This window comes from Empidonax traillii, unplaced genomic scaffold (genome assembly GCF_003031625.1).
Source record: "Empidonax traillii isolate 1590-97213 ecotype Southwest subspecies unplaced genomic scaffold, ASM303162v1 scaffold87:size1256882, whole genome shotgun sequence".
In the NCBI taxonomy this organism is placed as follows: Eukaryota; Metazoa; Chordata; class Aves; order Passeriformes; family Tyrannidae; genus Empidonax; species Empidonax traillii.
Genome location: NW_020955280.1, coordinates 1159620 through 1175728, shown reverse-complemented (window position 1 = coordinate 1175728; position 16109 = coordinate 1159620). Strand labels below are relative to the sequence as shown.

Below are 16109 nucleotides of genomic sequence, written 5' to 3'. Positions count from 1 at the left end.
GCCTTGCTGTGTCATGCAGCTGCCCAGCCCCTCCTGTGCTTTCCTGTGCAAGCCACCTCACACTCTCCCCAAGCCCAGATGAGGGGCGAAGCAGTAGAACAAGTAGAAGACAACCACAAGCCACTGGGGTTAAAGCAGCCAGAAGGACCTTGAGGCGGAGGGTGATGGTCATACAGACTATACCTATGCATTTCACGTCCAGGTGTCTTTCTTTGAAGTCCTGCATGGCTCCAGAGATCCAGGAGTATCCAGAGATGCTGCCTGGATCCAGGAGGTTTCTGCTGTGTTCCTTGTCACAGAACTCTCCAAAGCCATTCGGATCACTTGGGACAAGGACAGCCATGGGCAAGAGCCCTGAAGGTTTCCAGGGAAGCTGTAAGGATGTTCTGAATCTTCTCTGGTACAGAACAAAGGAATGTGGATTCTTCAAACTGTACTTTAAAAATCAACTTACCGTGCTAGTAAAAAGATGATAAAGCTAGACGCTAATCCTTACATCAATCAGGTCACTATGCCTGGAGCTCATTTGCCTTGCAAATAGCCTATTTTTACATGCTGTGTCCCTCCCTACTCAAATTACTAACTCCACCCCAAAAAAGAACTTCTGTTGAAACTTGTGTAGAAGAGACAGATCCTGCTCCTGAAACCATGGGGCCTGTCAGCTACTCATCAGAGACCTATGACTTGGTGAGTTGGGACTGGCTTTGCTTGATAACAGGGAGAGCAGGTAGAGCTGGGGTGGGCTGAAAGACCTGTTTTCTGTCTGTCTGTCTTCTTACCCTCCTATTGGCAGAGGAAGAGCTTGAGCCATTTCTTAAGACAGCACAATCAGCCCTTGCATCCCTTAAGTCCCAACTTGGCTGTAAACACAAGGCTGTTGCTTGCAGAGAGCAAGCCCCATCATCACATTAGGGGAAGACAGTTGTGTGTGCTTGAGGTTTTGGGTAGGGGGGATTCCTGGCCCCCAAGGGGACTGGCTCTCACCCATTCAGGAGGAAGCACCATGGCATCAGAGCACAGCCACAGCACTCCTGGATGCAGAGCTGGTGGAGAACGGGATGGTGGCAAGACCAAGAGTAACTTTGGTCAGAGCAAAGTCTGGCTCAGCACTCTTCCTGGCAGTAGCCAAAGGCAGAGGCCTGGGGAAGAGGGCAAGAGCTGGGCAAGGCTATTCTGCACTTTGCCCTTCTACCATCCACTGCTGGGGGACCACCTGAGCCAGCTGTCTGCTCTACGTGTTTAGTAATGCTCTGTACGCTTCTGCCCCATCTGTGTGCCTGACCCCTCCTAGAGCCATGCAGATGGTTTCAGCAGCAGAGCAGAGCAGTTCAGATGAGCCCTGCCACTGCCTCTTTACCCCAGTCGCATCCTGAAGCACCCAGTGCATTGCCCAGGGAAGGCTGCCTGAGAGAGAAGAAACATAAATCACCCTTCCCTAGGCAGGAACAATGCAGGACTCCAGGCTGGTCACACTCATTTGGCTTAATAGCACTTTGGGTGAGCAAAAAACCCCCCAACTCAATTCTAAAACTGTGTAAAGCAGGGCTGGTATTTTTAGATGGGAACTTTGGCAGAGGAGGGAAGGAGCAGCAGGTGCAAACGGCTGCAGCTGGCAGTGAAAGGTATGAAAGCAGCAAGCAGAGACTTCCGCTGTGGTCGACACTGAAGTCTCAGCACAAGTCTCTGGAGAGGGTGTGGGTGGGGGACCTCAGGGTGACTGCTGCTGAGCTTTTCTCACTTGTCACTAATTTTCCAGCTTGCCACAAGCCTCCTGCACTGCTCTCTTTTTGTGCTTATCCCAGCCCTTTGCTTTTGTGAGCACCCAACTTCTGCAAGGTGCCCAAGGCCAGCTGGAGTGTGCCCACTGTCCAGGAAGCTCATTCTGAGTGCAACTCCAGCTTCCCAGCACTTGATACTTGCCCGCAGCCTCAGCCCAAATACAGGCTGCTCACCTGGCAAGAAGATATAGCAGTCCAAGAGCAAATCACATCTGTGGCAGCTTTATTGCAATTTCCTTATCGTGTATCAGCCTGGGGTCCAAGTGGTGTTTTCAATAGTGTTTCCTGCCCTGACTGCAATTATTTCAGAACTGCAAGGTTTACCAACAGAACAGATTCTCTCTCCAGCATCCATTCCTCCAGCTATGGCACCACAGTGCCTCAGAGGCTTTCCTCCAGCCATGTTGAACACCTGCCCCCCACCTTTCTCTGAGTGTGTGGAAAGCAATCTCAAGGATAGCTGCTGCTGTCTCCACCTTACCTTGCTCTGCCCCGGGCAGCTCCCAGGCCTCTGAGGTGAAGATGGTTAGTGCAATCCCACCACCTGACAGCAGGCAGGAGAGGGGCGGTTCGAATCAGAAATGGGTAGAAAACATCAGGAAAGCTGGTAGAGGAGCATTCCACGCTATGTGAGGAAGCAAGAGCCACCAGCAGGTAAACTGGCAAGAACCAGAAGATGAAAGTGTTCATTTGACTGGACACCAGAACATCACCACATATGCTAGTTAGAGATTAGATCCTGAGCAGCTCTTGCTGTCAGATGGAGACAACCCTCTCCACAGGCTGCTGCACCTCCTGGCACTGGGGGGGCCTCCAAGGTCATCACACTCCAGACAGGCAGCACCTCCTCCTCATGCAGGTGGGCTTCAGGATGTGGGGATGCTCCACTCTAGGTCTGCCAGGTGCAGCTGAGGGACTGGGTTCTTGTGTCCAGAAACTCCCCTCTGTTAACAAGACTCTCTTGTTCCCCAGAGCCAGGTGGAGCTGAGTGGGTACTACGAAGCTGAGAACACCACCCCTTCTTTGGAGGGCTACTTTTGCTTCAACCCAGCCTCATCAGTGGTCGGCAACCAGAGGGACCCCTTCAGAAAGGTCTTCATGCCCCTCATCTACCTGCTGATGTTCATGTTGGGGACTGTAGGCAATGCTCTGGTCCTGGTCATTTTAGAGAGGTTCAAGCGGTCTCGCACCACCACGGAAAACTTCCTTTTCCATCTCACCCTGGCCAACCTGGCACTGTTGCTCACCTTCCCATTCAGCGTAGTAGAGAGCTTGGCTGGATGGGTATTTGGGAAGTTCCTCTGCAAGATACTCAGTGCTGTCCACAAGATCAATTTCTACTGCAGTAGCATGCTGCTAGGGTGCATTGCGGTGGACCGTTACCTGGCCATCGTCTACGCAATCCACACCTACCGCAAACGCAGAGCTCGCTCCATCCATCTTACCTGCATGGCTGTCTGGCTCTGCTCACTGCTTCTGACTTTACCCGATCTCATCTTCATGGAAGTCTGGACAGATGACAGCAACCGCAGCATTTGCTATTTTCCAGAGGTTGGGATCGATGGGAACAACGCCTGGCTGGCAACTCGCTTCCTCTACCACACCGTGGGCTTCTTTGTGCCTCTGCTGGTCATGTGTTACTGCTACATGGCCATTATCCGGGTGCTCTGTCAGTCCCAGCGCCTGCAGAGGCAGAAAGCTGTCCGTGTGGCCATCCTGGTGACAGGCATCTTCCTGCTCTGCTGGAGCCCGTACCACATCGTCATCTTCCTGAACACACTTACCAAGCTAGAAGCCTTCACCAAGAACTGCCTCCTGGAAGACCAGCTGGACACAGCCATCATGGTGACAGAGGCCATCGGCTTCACACACTGCTGCCTCAACCCCATCCTCTATGCCTTCATTGGAGTCAAGTTCCGTAATGACTTCTTCCGGATCCTGCAGGAGCTTGGCTGCATAAGCCAGGAGACCCTGCAGGAGATCCTGGACGTGACAAGGAAGGGTAGCGGAATTGATTCTGACAACACCACCTCCATCTCCACCTTCTAGCTGGGAAAGGCTGCCTGCAGGACAGAACTAGCCTAGGGCTTTCCTTCCCAGTGGCATGCTTGCTGTGGTCTCAGTTACAAGTTTTACAAGCATCCCCACCACTTTTCTTTGCTCCTCAGGAAACAGGTCCAATAGCCACCGAACACCCGAATCCCATCAGATACCTTGCCTGGCTGCTCCTGGTTCTCGTACTTGTAGAGATCTGCCTGGCAGCTGTTGGTGAATGCTGGCTGTTCAGTGGTCACTCTTGTGGGGCTGGATGAACCCAAGTGGGTTGAACTGACATTCCCACCTCTCCCTCAAAATGTTGACTGCAGGCATCTTGTGCTTGAAGCCAGGCACAAGACTGGGGTGGTCAGGGGCAAGGAAAAAAGTGCAGCCAACTAAGCTAAGCAGGTCTCCATTTTACTTGCTCAGGTTGGTACAGACATGCTCAAAGGAAGCAGCAGGACTCATTGGCCACAGCAACTGGAAAGAGAGATGTAGGTAGGACTGATGGGGGCTGTAGAGCTCAATCACATAGCATGGGCATACAGTGCTGAACACTCTCTGACTGAAACACTGTCCTCCTGCTGCGACATCCGCCCCAGCCAGCCACAACACGTTCACCTGCCCGACATAGTTCATGCCAGCAGGTCTTCCCACAGACTAAAAGATTTGACTGTCAGAGACTCCTTTCCTGACACCAGTTGCATCTTTCCCCACTCATTTGATCTGTTTTACTGCTGTTAAGATCTTCTGTGAGTGGCTGCTGAGCTGAATGACTGACTATGCAAAAGTTTTCCTTTAAGGAAAAACAGAATCTGAAGAGATGGCTTCTGTCTTGTGACTGTGCACAGGGGACAGAAATTACACAGCTTTGTAAGTCTGAAGGTGTAACTTTTTTTTTCAGCTCACTGTATGGCAATTTGTGGGTTCTGAGAGCGAGGAGACCCACTGCCCCAAAGTAAGGAAAAGAGCTCATTTGCAAAATTTCTCTTTCTTTTTAGTGAGGTGAGAGGAAATGCAGCATTTTGCTTTGCACTATGCTTTCTGATATTTCTCCTCTACCTGCATCAACAGGGCTTTCAGAGATTAAGTGCTTCCAGAGAGAACAAAACTGGGTGGTGATCTTGCCCTGAACTGCAAGTATCCAGCAACTCTTCAGATCAGGGCAGCTTGATGATACTTTGATTCAAAATAAGAGCAGCAGCTTTTCCTGTCATTAATTCTTGCACCACAAGCTGGTATGTGGGAAGCATTTAGCAGACTCAGACAGCCTGCTGCTGCCTAGGAGGTCTTGTCACAGCATAACACTGCAGTGAGTCCACAATGTTGCTCTGTGACATTTCTGTTGCAAAAGAGTGCTCTAGCCTGAACTGAACGAGAGCCACATGTACCAACCATCACATGAGCATGACTGTCACCACAAGCACACCTTAAAAACTGCTCTACCCTTCCCCTCACATTTTAAGCCATGTCAGAACAATGTCAGTTCTCCTGCCACAGCAGGAATTTTGTGCTAAACTGACTTCTGAAGTTCAGCTCACTAACAAAGGCCTCGGTCCCAGCTGAACTTCACTGTACCCAAGGACCCTTTTAAAAAGACCAGGCATTATGGAAGGGGTTACATTACCTCAGTCTGGCTCAGGTAGACATCTCAATAGCTCGTTCTCACATTGTGACTTCAGGAGAAAACTCACCAAGTATAAGGCAGTCCACCATTTCCTGCAGTGCTGCATCTTCAAAGATGAAACCTGCAAGTAATGGTGATCATAATTGTTCAAGCATGTACATGCAGCAGAGGAAGAGCAGCTCTCTTTAGCCTGTCCTTGTGTTCTCCAGGGTTGTACCAGTAAGCAGACCCATTGCAGATGCATTGTAAACACCTCCCCAGCAAGTTCTGATGAGAACTGTGTTTCTACATAAAACTGTTACTGAAGAAATGAACAGTGAGAGTGTAAAATTGTGGTCACAAAGTAAAAAGAAAATCTGCACACAAAGTACGAGTGAACAGATTGATTACACATCTATTGTTACTATAGTTTTTAGTACTGGTACATGTACATACCACTACTGGTATGTACAAACCTTTAGAAATTTTTGATGTAAGCTGTAATAAACAGTTGAATAAAACACCTTCTCATGGACCGTGCTTGTAAGCAGTTGTCTGCAGTCGTGTCACGAGGGAAACCCATCAGAGAGCTCTGAGTGGGCAGACAGCACCTTTCTGACAAGTGCTGCTCTTCCCATATGGGGACCACAGGGCTCAGAGAAGCAGCTTGTTCAGATTCCCCTTCACCAGAATGCCCTGCTGTGTTCAGTCAGCCCAGATCTACATTAGCGCTCTGCTTTCCAGAGCCTCTTCCACCAACTGGAGCATCTGCTGCCCCAGTTTTACAGCAGCTGCTAACCCGAGTGGAAAGCTGCCCTTGCACCTGCATTTGGCTCAGCCAGCCTGGGAATGGCTTAGCTCAGACCTGGCAGATCCTTCCCCAAAGAGCAGCCGTTGCTCCTCCCACAGCTGCCTGCAGCCAACCTGCTGAATGGTGAAAAGAAAGCAAGAGGAACTTTCCGTCACCGCAGAGGAAGCTGGGCTTTCCACTCAATGAAACCCTCACTGTCTCCTCAAGGTTTGCATGGCTGTCACATGGCCCAGAGTGGGCTTCCAGGCTAAGCACTCATGCCGCCAGAGCCACCCCCAGACACTACAGCCCTCAGGCACACAGACCTTCAGGCTCCCCTGTGGAGCTCGGCTCAGCCCCTATTCCACTGCTACCAAGTGAGGTGGATGGACTGCCCACCCAGGCCGCCAGGAAGAGGCACTGAGCCCAAGGGAGCTCCCAGGTGGCTCCTGCACAGAGTGGGAAAGTGGCGTATGGGAAGGTAATCTCACCACCATCCGCAACACACACTCTTGCACTCCCAGCCCTGGACCGTGCTCTGCAAACAAGGCTTCAGCAGACAACCTGGAGAAAGCCTTGGTCTCTGCTGAAGGCAACCCCAAAGACAAGGACACAAAGACTCACAACAGCACCCTGGCTCTGCATTTCCTACAGGGTAACCAAATCTCCCAGGAGGCAGAGCTGGGGTGTTTCAGCAGAGCATCCTGCTACATGCGCGCGATGATCACAGGGCCGTGGCAGGCAGTGGAGCGTGCGCGCATGAGCGCGAGCCAGGAACGCATGAATGAACGTGTGCCTGGGAGCGTTGCAGAGAAGGGGCTCCCCCGATGCCCATGCAACCTCCCAGCAGCTCTTGCACTGTCTGTCCCCACTGCAGTCCCATGGAAAATCACGTGGAAAAAGACAGGCACAAGGTCAAGTTTTGAAATTTGTCTTTTTAATAAAAAGGCACCTATAAAACAGGTCAATACATTACAGGCAGCACAGATACCCAAAAACAAGCCTAAAAATTGTTTCAAATAAAAACCAATAAGATGTCTTCACATATTGTATTTATATATTTATATTTATATATATATATTTATATAATGGTACAAAATGACTGGGGAAGTTTCTCCACGGGATGACAGAGAACAGATCAGTCACCTTTACCTCAACGTGAAAGCTAACTCCGGGTGCATGATTATCTGATGTACTGAAAGATGTGGTTTCCCAGCATATGCTTTTTTGGAGCTGGAAAAACATGGCAAAGTCATGGCTAAAAGATGGGCAAACCTACTGTGATTAGGTGGAGTCCGTACACAGAACTCAAGCTGAGAAGCCGAGCAATCAACTACAAGACACAAGACTAGACACAGGTCACGGCAGCAGGCAACCAGCTGATGGCAAACCTTGCCCAGGTCTAACAAGGACTGGCTGTCACTGAGCCTCCAGAGGAACTCCTGCCATACTGCTGGTCACAGACATGGTTCTGAGTGGTGCACAGGGCAGAGGGGTGTTAGGCAGCACTTCTGCTCCCCATTGTTCAGCCCCCTCAGTGGTAGGAGTAGGGCTGGCTCCAGGGCAGTGCAATTTTGCAGAAGAGCACTGACTGCTGCTCTAGAATCCTCAGCTCTGACCTAGTATTGGAATTTCCCTTTTGTATCCAGGGCTGCTGAGTAAAAAGGCTTTGCTTCTTATTTGTCACTGAAGGACAGGTATTCCTTCTGTTGCCAGGCAGAAACAGCACTGCCCTGCCCTGCCCCTGCGAGCAGCCAGCACTGGCCTCCTGAGTTCTGCACAGCCGTGCAGCCTGGGGGCTCCAGCTGAGCAGGGACAACACGCTGCCCATAAAGACAGGACTGCAAGCCCCAAGCAACTTCTATGTCAGGCTGGGCAAAAGGGACAACGGGGAAGGTACGAACACGTGGAGATCTCAACTGGGCTAAAACAACAGCTGTCTACAGACAAACAAAAAACTTCCATATAGAAAATGTTATGGCTTCAAATTAGCCAAGATTAGCTGGTGGGTAATAAGCAAGGTTTGAGGCTGTAATTGGTATTTGGATGTTTATGAGAAACTACCAGCAGCCAACACCCCAAGGTGCAGCCAAGAGAAGCCACGGCCTTTCAGGCAAGTCAAGCTTAGAAATAGCTATATCTGTTTGAGCCACATCCTCCCATGTGAACACACTGAAAGGATGGAGAATCCAACTAGCTAACATGTCAGGTCCAAAGCCTGAACTGAAGATGATTCCTCTGCTCCAACTGCAAAGGCAGGGATGACTGCTTCCTGTTTTAACACCTCAAAAAATGCTACTTGCTCACATTGTGCACAACAAACCCCTACAAAGCAGGAGACCAGAGCAAGATCCCTCCTCAAATCCAGACCCATGGTTCTTACCCAGTACTGCTTGCTACAGAATGCCTCAAAGCTTCAAGGTATTCCTAACTGGACTTTCTGACTCCATCTTCTCACAGATTGGATCAAGAGAGCTGCTGGGCTGATGTTTCAGAACCCACCCGCCTGTCCAAACAGCTTGCAAGATGGTGAAAAGTGTTGCTGTTCACTCACTACTTGACAATCTCCCTTTCCAAAGCCCTCTCCTCCCGGCAGTACCAAGTTGGGAAACGTGAGCTCCGTTACAAGAGTGTGCTAAGTCTGGCTCTGCAGACATAATCCTCCAAGCAGTGATCCCCTGGCAGTTGTGTGCCCCACATTCACTGCTGGATGCTGGAATGGGGTCCCTGCAGAGGTCCAGAGACACTGCTGTGAGTGCAGAAGTGTGCACACGTCAACCCACATTCCCCTCCGTGAACAAACACAGGAAAGACCATCAGGACCACGTGCAGGAAGAACTTATGGAGTGCAGGATGGGGAGGATGGAGCGCATCCAGAAAAGCCAGAGTTTTCTAAATGGCACACTTCTGCCAGCTTGGAAATGAGGGATTGCAATGCAACTTCAGCCTCTTCTGTCTGAAGCACAGAATGGCCACACCACTGACACCAAACAAGACTTACACTAAGGTGGAGTATTGCACCCAGGGACAGGTCCTCTTCAACAGGTGGACTTCTCCTGTGCCACAGGGCAGGGCTGCTGCCAGTAGCTCAGGGCGAGATGGAACAAAGACTGCCTGCAAAACTCTGGAGGAGAAGGACTGACAAGCATAAGGAAGACCTGGGAGAGCATACAACAGCAGAGGGGGCGGATGGTGATGTATAGGTCATTGACTGGTGTAAGAAGGCTGCAAAAAAAGCAAGGTTCCTAGCTAGCCTCTCCTGGAAGCACCAAAATACATCACCTCCCTCACCTCGGAGCCCATCGGTCCCTACACACTATAACACCCTGCCACCAGGGGACACACTGTGAAGGGAAGAGAAGGGAGTGGAGGTGACAGGTTGATCAAGACCTTCGGGTCCAGCATCTTATCATCTGCAAAGCCCAGATCCTCGCCACTTCTCCAGCTGAAGGGCCAGCATGCTCCCCGTTCTGGCCACAGCAGCTTCTCCACAGAGCAGCAACAGCTGCATCCCATGACGCTGTGGCCTCTGCCCTGCCAGATGAGCACCGCTCCAGCAGCGTTTCACCTGGGCCACAGCTCTTGGTGGTGGTTGTGTTTGTGTACTCAGCACAGCATTCACATGGGCCTGAGATCTGCATGACACTACATCCCCCGCCCCCTGCACATGCAAACCATCCAGATGCGTGAACAACACAGGTCTGACACAGAGTCACTCTAAAATGGGATCTCTCAACATCTTGTGCACCCTGGGGATCCTCCTCCCTTCCCCCTCAAGGAGAGTCTTCAATCCTTGTGCACTGTTGCCTTTAGCATGTTTTTTTTTTTGTTTGTTTTTTAAAACATGTTTTGAGGCTTCTATTAAAACACAGAAATACAGAACAAATAAAAACCAGCACAAGTTTTGCCTTTCCCAGCGACCTATTTACAGCTAGTTCCAAAAACCCTCTTGCACATTGTGGTTGCTTAATAAGGAAGGGGAAAAAAAAAAAAAAAAAAAGGAAAAAGGAAAAAGAGAGAGGGGAAAAAAGGGAAAGAAAAGCACTTGACAGAGGAAAACTGTAAGTGAAAACTTTACAAACTGCCACAGGGTCTGGATGTCCCTAGTCTCCACTCAGGGTTCAAAGAAACAGCCCCACTCCCAGCCCCTCCACCCTCCCCTTCCCCAAAAAAGAAAGGAAAAAGAAACCCAATTCACATCAAGTTTACTGCACATATGGTTTTCTGTGTAGAGGCGAATCCGATATGAAAAGCATTCCACGTGGTGTCCTCCACTGGCATTGGCCCCCAACCCTCCCTGCAGAAAGGTTTAAAAATGTTTGTAGAGGCAGCCCAGTCCCCTCCCCAGCCCTGAGAGCCAGCCGGGGTTAGAAAGGCAAGTTCGCCATGTTCCCAGGCCCGGGGATGTAACTCATCTGGCTGTCCAGGGAGACACTCCTCTGCCTCATCTGGTGCGTGACCATGAGGTTCTGCTGAGGCGGGGGCCCCATGAGAGAGCCCTGAGGTGACATCATATGTCCTGTTTGGGCATACATCTCCCCCGACACAGACATGCTCCTCTGTTTGGCCTGCATCAGCATGAAATTCTGCTGGGCCATCAGGCTTTGCTGTGGAGACATCATGCCCTGGTGCATGCTGTTGCCCATCATGCCTTGCTGGGGTGGTATGCCTGTCCTGCCCAGCATGGGCATTTGTCCAGGATGGCACATGGGCATGCTGAGTCCCCTCTGCACGCCCTGCTGCCCAGGGAGGCTGGGGGCATTCATACCTGGCCGCACCGGGGGCTGCTCAGCCATCATGTTCTGCAGGTTCATGAGGTGAAGGTTGGAAGGCTGAGATTTCGGCGCCTGGCTGTCGCCCTTGGGGAAATACTGCAAGGTGCTGCTTGGCTTCTCTGATGGGATGATCCTGGACAGATCAAACTCAGGGATCCCTGTGGGTGTGGGGCGGATGACCTCGCTGAGCTCGGGGTCGTTCAGCACCGATGCCACCCCGGGAAGCACGGGTGGGTAGGGCTCGCCAATCCGAGGAGGGATGTTCTTGCCCATCATGTGCTGCTGAGGGGGCATCTGGCCAGGCTGCTGGGAGGGAAGGTCCTCAGGCGGCAAGGGCATCCCTGGTGGGTAATGCTGCTGCATCCCCGGGCCACCTCCTGCACTGGGGGCCATGGGCATGCCTCCAGCAGGAGATGGCATGGCGTTGTGGGGCTGCTGCATGCGGGGGAACACGAGCTGGTTAGAAGGAATCATCTGTGAACTGTTGGGCACAGGGCCGCACTGCTGGTTCAATGAGTCCTGGGGACCTGGGGGCATCATCATGGGGTTCTGGGGGGGCACGCCTGCCCCTGGCCCACTCGGGTGCATAGGAATGTTGGAGCCCAGAGGGTTTGGGGAGGACATCATGGAGGTGGGGGGCGGTTCATGGGAGAGGGGCTGCTGACCAGGCAGGTTCATTCCCATGGGGCTCTGAGAGGATCCAGGTCCCACAGAGTTCAAGTGCAGTTGATTTGGCTGATTCCCCGTCACACCTAAGGACAGGAAAAAGACAGAAGAGTTATCCCTCCTCTCAGATCTCTTAAGAGTTGCAAAATCCACATCCTGAAAGCCTGCCAAGCACTCCTGCTCAGAATTCCCTGGGCATGGAGAGTGATGCTTAGTACGGAGCTGCAAGATGGGCTTGCAAAACACCAGTATCAGGAAAAAGCACCCAGACTCCAGCTCCCTAAGCCCACAAGCACCAGAAAGATCTTCCAGCTTCGTCTAGTCCCATGCTGGATTTGTAGTTTCTTACAGCCCCCTGATTTTAGAGTCCTGGCTCGGTGTGTTGGGAGAGCTCTACACCACAGTCTCAGCAGGGCTCCAAGCAGAGATTCCAGCCACCTGGAAGGCACCGAGGAGTGACCCTTCAACATTGCGGGCTACAGGGTTTGCCACACAGCAAGCTCCAGTGACCACACAACCTTGGGCGGTGAGGAGGAAAAAAGCAGAAGAGTGGGCAGCCCAACACAGGGAATGTCCGTGTGGGAGGCCTGTGCCCACTGGAACAGCAGAGCCATCCATGCCTGTGGAGGCAGCCAATGCATTTGCATGCCTGCAGTCAACCTAAGTGAATGTTCAGCAGTGAAAGAGCCAAAAAGTTGATTTTTCATTTTGAAAACTGCCAAAAATATTTATCAGACAGCTTTAAACCCCTAAATCAAGTGGTAAAGCACGCTGGAATTCCCCTTTGGGCTGGTCACCAAGTGACAAAAAACACTCATTTGCCTAGCTGTCCTCACCAGTGCCACCAGCTAGTGAAGCGTATCTGGCCTACTGAAATCACAACTATGCTACCTACAACACAGGTTGCTTTGTGCAGGCACCTGGGCTTCACTCAAAACAGCAGACTCCCAAGCCCTGTTCGGAGCATGCCTGTCTTGCTACACAGAAACACAAAGGCTCTAAGCAGCAGACCTCTGTCTGCAAGTCCGGAGCCTGAGAAAACTCCAAGAGCCATGAAAATTCAGGGCCAATGCCTCCACATGGGGTAAAGGTAGGTCTAAAAAATTCCAGAGCTCATGGAAGAAGGATGTCTCAAGCCAGACTTGCTCACGTACTTCCAGAGAGCGCACCCAAGCCAAAAGGTGATGGGCAGGCTCAGCCCAGGGCAGAGAAACGCACAAACTGTTACCAGTGAGGGTGAATTTAAGCTATTTGACACGGCAGACAGGGGAACAAGAGAGTTTCTAATGCCCGCTCCACCTGCTGCCTCAGGCCCACTGGCAGCCATGAGGCGGTGTGACCCCTTGCAAGCCCAGTTCCAATAGTATGTACCTGACATACTTCCAGGAGGGAGCATAGGCCTGTCTGGCAGCAGCTCGTCATCAGAGGTGGCGATGGTTTTGATGGCATTGTGGTAAAGTGGTGTGGAGCTGGGCATGGCATACTTGGACATCTGGGACATCATCAGTGAGAGTGGGTTCTGAGAGGGGGATGGATCTGGAGAGGAAGTAAAAGGCATGTTGGGATTTATGGCGCTAGAGGTGTTACTGGCTGGCGCGGAAGAGCTGCTCCGAGGCCCAGAAGGGAGAGAACCTGCAAGCAAGAGAGAGACCAGCTTAGTACTGTCCACACATCTACTATCAGGAAGCAACCCTGTCCCCTCCTTCCGATGGCAGCGACCATAGGATTTGCAAAACACAGAGCTGGCCCAGCCCAGCATGCAGAGACCCTGCTCCAGAGCAGTGACAGATTTCCACTTCAACCTGCTCCTGACTTCCCAGCACAGACACAACTTTTGCTGCCTTATCACAGAGCATAAGCAGTAAAAGCTGCTCTGCCCACCCTCTCATCTACCTGAAAAGGCCCTGTTTGGACTCCTGGGAAATAAACTTGCTCCATGAGATGCCAAGCACAGGCACATGTTTCTTCCTGCTCCTGCAAGAGCTCACAGGCTGGAGAGAAACACTGTCCACACACTCACCAAGCACAGACATGCACTCGCACGCAAGACGCCCGGCATACCCTGATCCAGTGCTCCCATGGAAGCAGATGAGTTCATGCTGAGAGTCTGTTTGCTCTGGTTGACTCCTGGGCTGGGCATGGTGGCTTTCGGAGATGGCACCCAACCAGGGGAAGGAACAGCCATAGAAGGGGACTTCAGGCGGCTTGGTGAGCTGGTTGGAGACCGGACATTAAGAGAGGAGCTCATAACCTGGGGGGACTTGAGGGGCCCTGACTGGTTTGCAGGTGGCATGCTGACCATCTGCGATGGTGTCTGTGGGGACTTGAGGTTGGCAGACGGGGAGGTGACCAGTGGCGAGTGCACCTGGCTAAGGGTGGGAGACTTGAGGTGACCCATGCTGGGGGAATTCATCTGGCTGATGTTGATGGTGAGGTCAGAGGGCCGGCGGCCAAGCCCCCGAGAAGGTGCTGGGTGCATGTTAGTTAGGTTTCCCCCTGGTGTGGGATTGGAAGCCGGAGGCAGAGGGATGTGGCTGAGCCTGGTGGTGCCACTGATGCTCCCAACGGGCATGGTGCCCTGCTCAGGGCTGAATATGTCCGAGCCACTGCCCATCTCCTGAGGCATGTTAGGGTAAGGTCCTTGCCCGCTCGAGAAGCCTTGCTGTCCTTGGTTGGGGAACTGGGAGGGAACCATCATTTTCTGGGGCCCTGTTAGCATTGCACTACCATTGCCATTCTGAGCCCTTGCCCTGGCCAGCTCCTCAGGGCTCATGCCCTGGTGGGCCAACATTTCGGGGCCCCTCATCTTCTGCGACATCATCATCTGCTGCTGTGGCGTCATCTGGACATTGAGGTTCATGTTCATGTTCATGTTGACATTCATGTTCATGTTGAGGTTGCCAGGGCCCACGGGTGCATCCATGTCCCGAAGGCCTGCCTGATTCATAGGGGGGCTCAGCATCCCCCGAGTGCCTGCAAAATCCATTCCCATTGGGGCACTGCTCAGGCTCTCCCCTGTTATCTGGCCAGCAAACATGGATGGATCCATCTGCCTGTGAGCCTGCATCATCCTCTCCATTTCCATGCTCTGGCTCATGGAGTTGCCAGATATTCCCATGGGCCTCTGCATTGCCACTGGGCGTTTTTCCATGAGCTGATGCCGCAGAATCTCCTCCCTGGCACGAGGATTCATAAACCTTTCTGGGTCCCCTTGCCCTGATGGGTAGGGCAGGTTGCCCTGCGGAAAGTTCCCGGGGCCTCCCATAGGAGACATATCATCGCTCCATCCCATGCCAGGCCTGACTGGTCTCTGCATGGCATTCATGGGCCCAAGAGCATCCAAGGGCATGTTCTGCATCCCTCCAAAGCCGGAAACTCTCTGCATTTGATTCCCAGGAAACCGTGGCCCAGGAAAGGGTGGCCCTCCCCGCAGCTGCATAGGATCCTGCACATCTATGGGTCCCCGCAGCTGGCTGCCTATCCCTGGCGGCCACTGCTCCCCAGGCTTGCTATGGTAGGGTGGTGGGGGCCCACGCATCATCATGCTCCCCATCGACTGTGGGATCATGATCTCCTGCATGGGTCGGCCGTGGATGCTGATCTGCTCCTCTTTCCGTCGTTTTTCCTCATAGTACTCTTCCTGCAGCTTCCTCCAGGCCACTTGCTCCGGTGTCAGGCTGTCCTGGTTCAGCCGCTGCATCATCATGTTCATCTGCTGCCCCATGTCAGTGCCAGGGTGGTGCGGCACCTCGTGTTCTAGGCTGGGCCCACCAAGGCTCTGAGTCTGGGATATCATGGACTGCAGAGGCTCTTCATATTTCTTCATGCTGGCAGAGGGTGCAGGGGGCTGAGCAGGGGTAGCCTGTGGTTGAGGGGCAGTGCCACCCTCACCCGCATTTTGGCTGGACTTGAGGAAGGGCTCGGACTCCCCACTGCGCAGCAGCAGACGCTCAATGTCCCGCAGGGTCTGCAGAGAGCGCTCTCGGTGCTCCAGCTGCTCCTTTGAGAGCCCTTCCGAGTTCATGGTGTTCCTGGGGCCCAGGCCTGCCTGCCCTGGCATCCCTGGGCCTGGACCCTCTCCCAGAAGGCTGGAGCTGGGGGCAGCAGAGGAGTCCACTTGCCCGGGCTGCATGGTGCTGGCAGACGCAGTGGGTGTATTTGGGTGGTTGTTTCCAGGTTGGTTGCTGCTGCTGTTGTTCCCCAAAGAGTTGGGAGTCAGATCTCTCCGGACATCTTCACTTGTCCCTTCCTGAGGTGCAGGCAAAGCTGTTTGACTGATGGTTTGAGGTGGGGGGGGTGGAGGCTGCGGTGGCGGAGGCTGCGGCTGTGGCTGACTCGCTTGAGGGGCTGGTGGCTGGGACTGAGGAGTGTTGGCAGCAGGAGGGTTAATCGGAAGTGGCTCAGCAACCCCCAGCACTTTAGGAGCAGGTGCCTAGCAGAGAAAAGGGGAAGAAACT

General features: G+C 52.7%; 2 protein-coding genes across 4 annotated transcripts in view; one reads left to right on the top strand and one right to left on the bottom strand.

The window, feature by feature from the left end:
• Positions 1-454: 454 nt before the first annotated feature.
• Positions 455-5908, top strand: CXCR5 (C-X-C motif chemokine receptor 5). The gene is made up of 3 exons (XM_027881435.1): positions 455-687; positions 2751-4955; positions 5378-5908. Exons 1-2 carry the CDS (start codon positions 553-555, stop codon positions 3825-3827), a joined length of 1212 nt encoding a protein of 403 aa, XP_027737236.1. The 5' UTR covers positions 455-552; the 3' UTR covers positions 3828-4955; positions 5378-5908.
• A 1218-nt stretch (positions 5909-7126) lies between these two features.
• BCL9L (BCL9 like) overlaps positions 7127-16109 on the bottom strand; it is a 63784-nt gene continuing 54801 nt past the window's right edge. For 2 of the 3 annotated variants that reach the window (XM_027881433.1, XM_027881431.1), the window contains exons 6-8: positions 13714-16084; positions 13024-13284; positions 7127-11738 (exon numbers count right to left, since the gene is read on the bottom strand). In XM_027881433.1, coding sequence (XP_027737234.1) covers positions 10579-11738; positions 13024-13284; positions 13714-16084 — 3792 coding nt within the window. In that variant the 3' untranslated portion in view covers positions 7127-10578. The remainder of the gene's footprint in view (positions 11739-13023; positions 13285-13713; positions 16085-16109) is intronic. The other variant, XM_027881434.1, reaches the window with a different exon arrangement.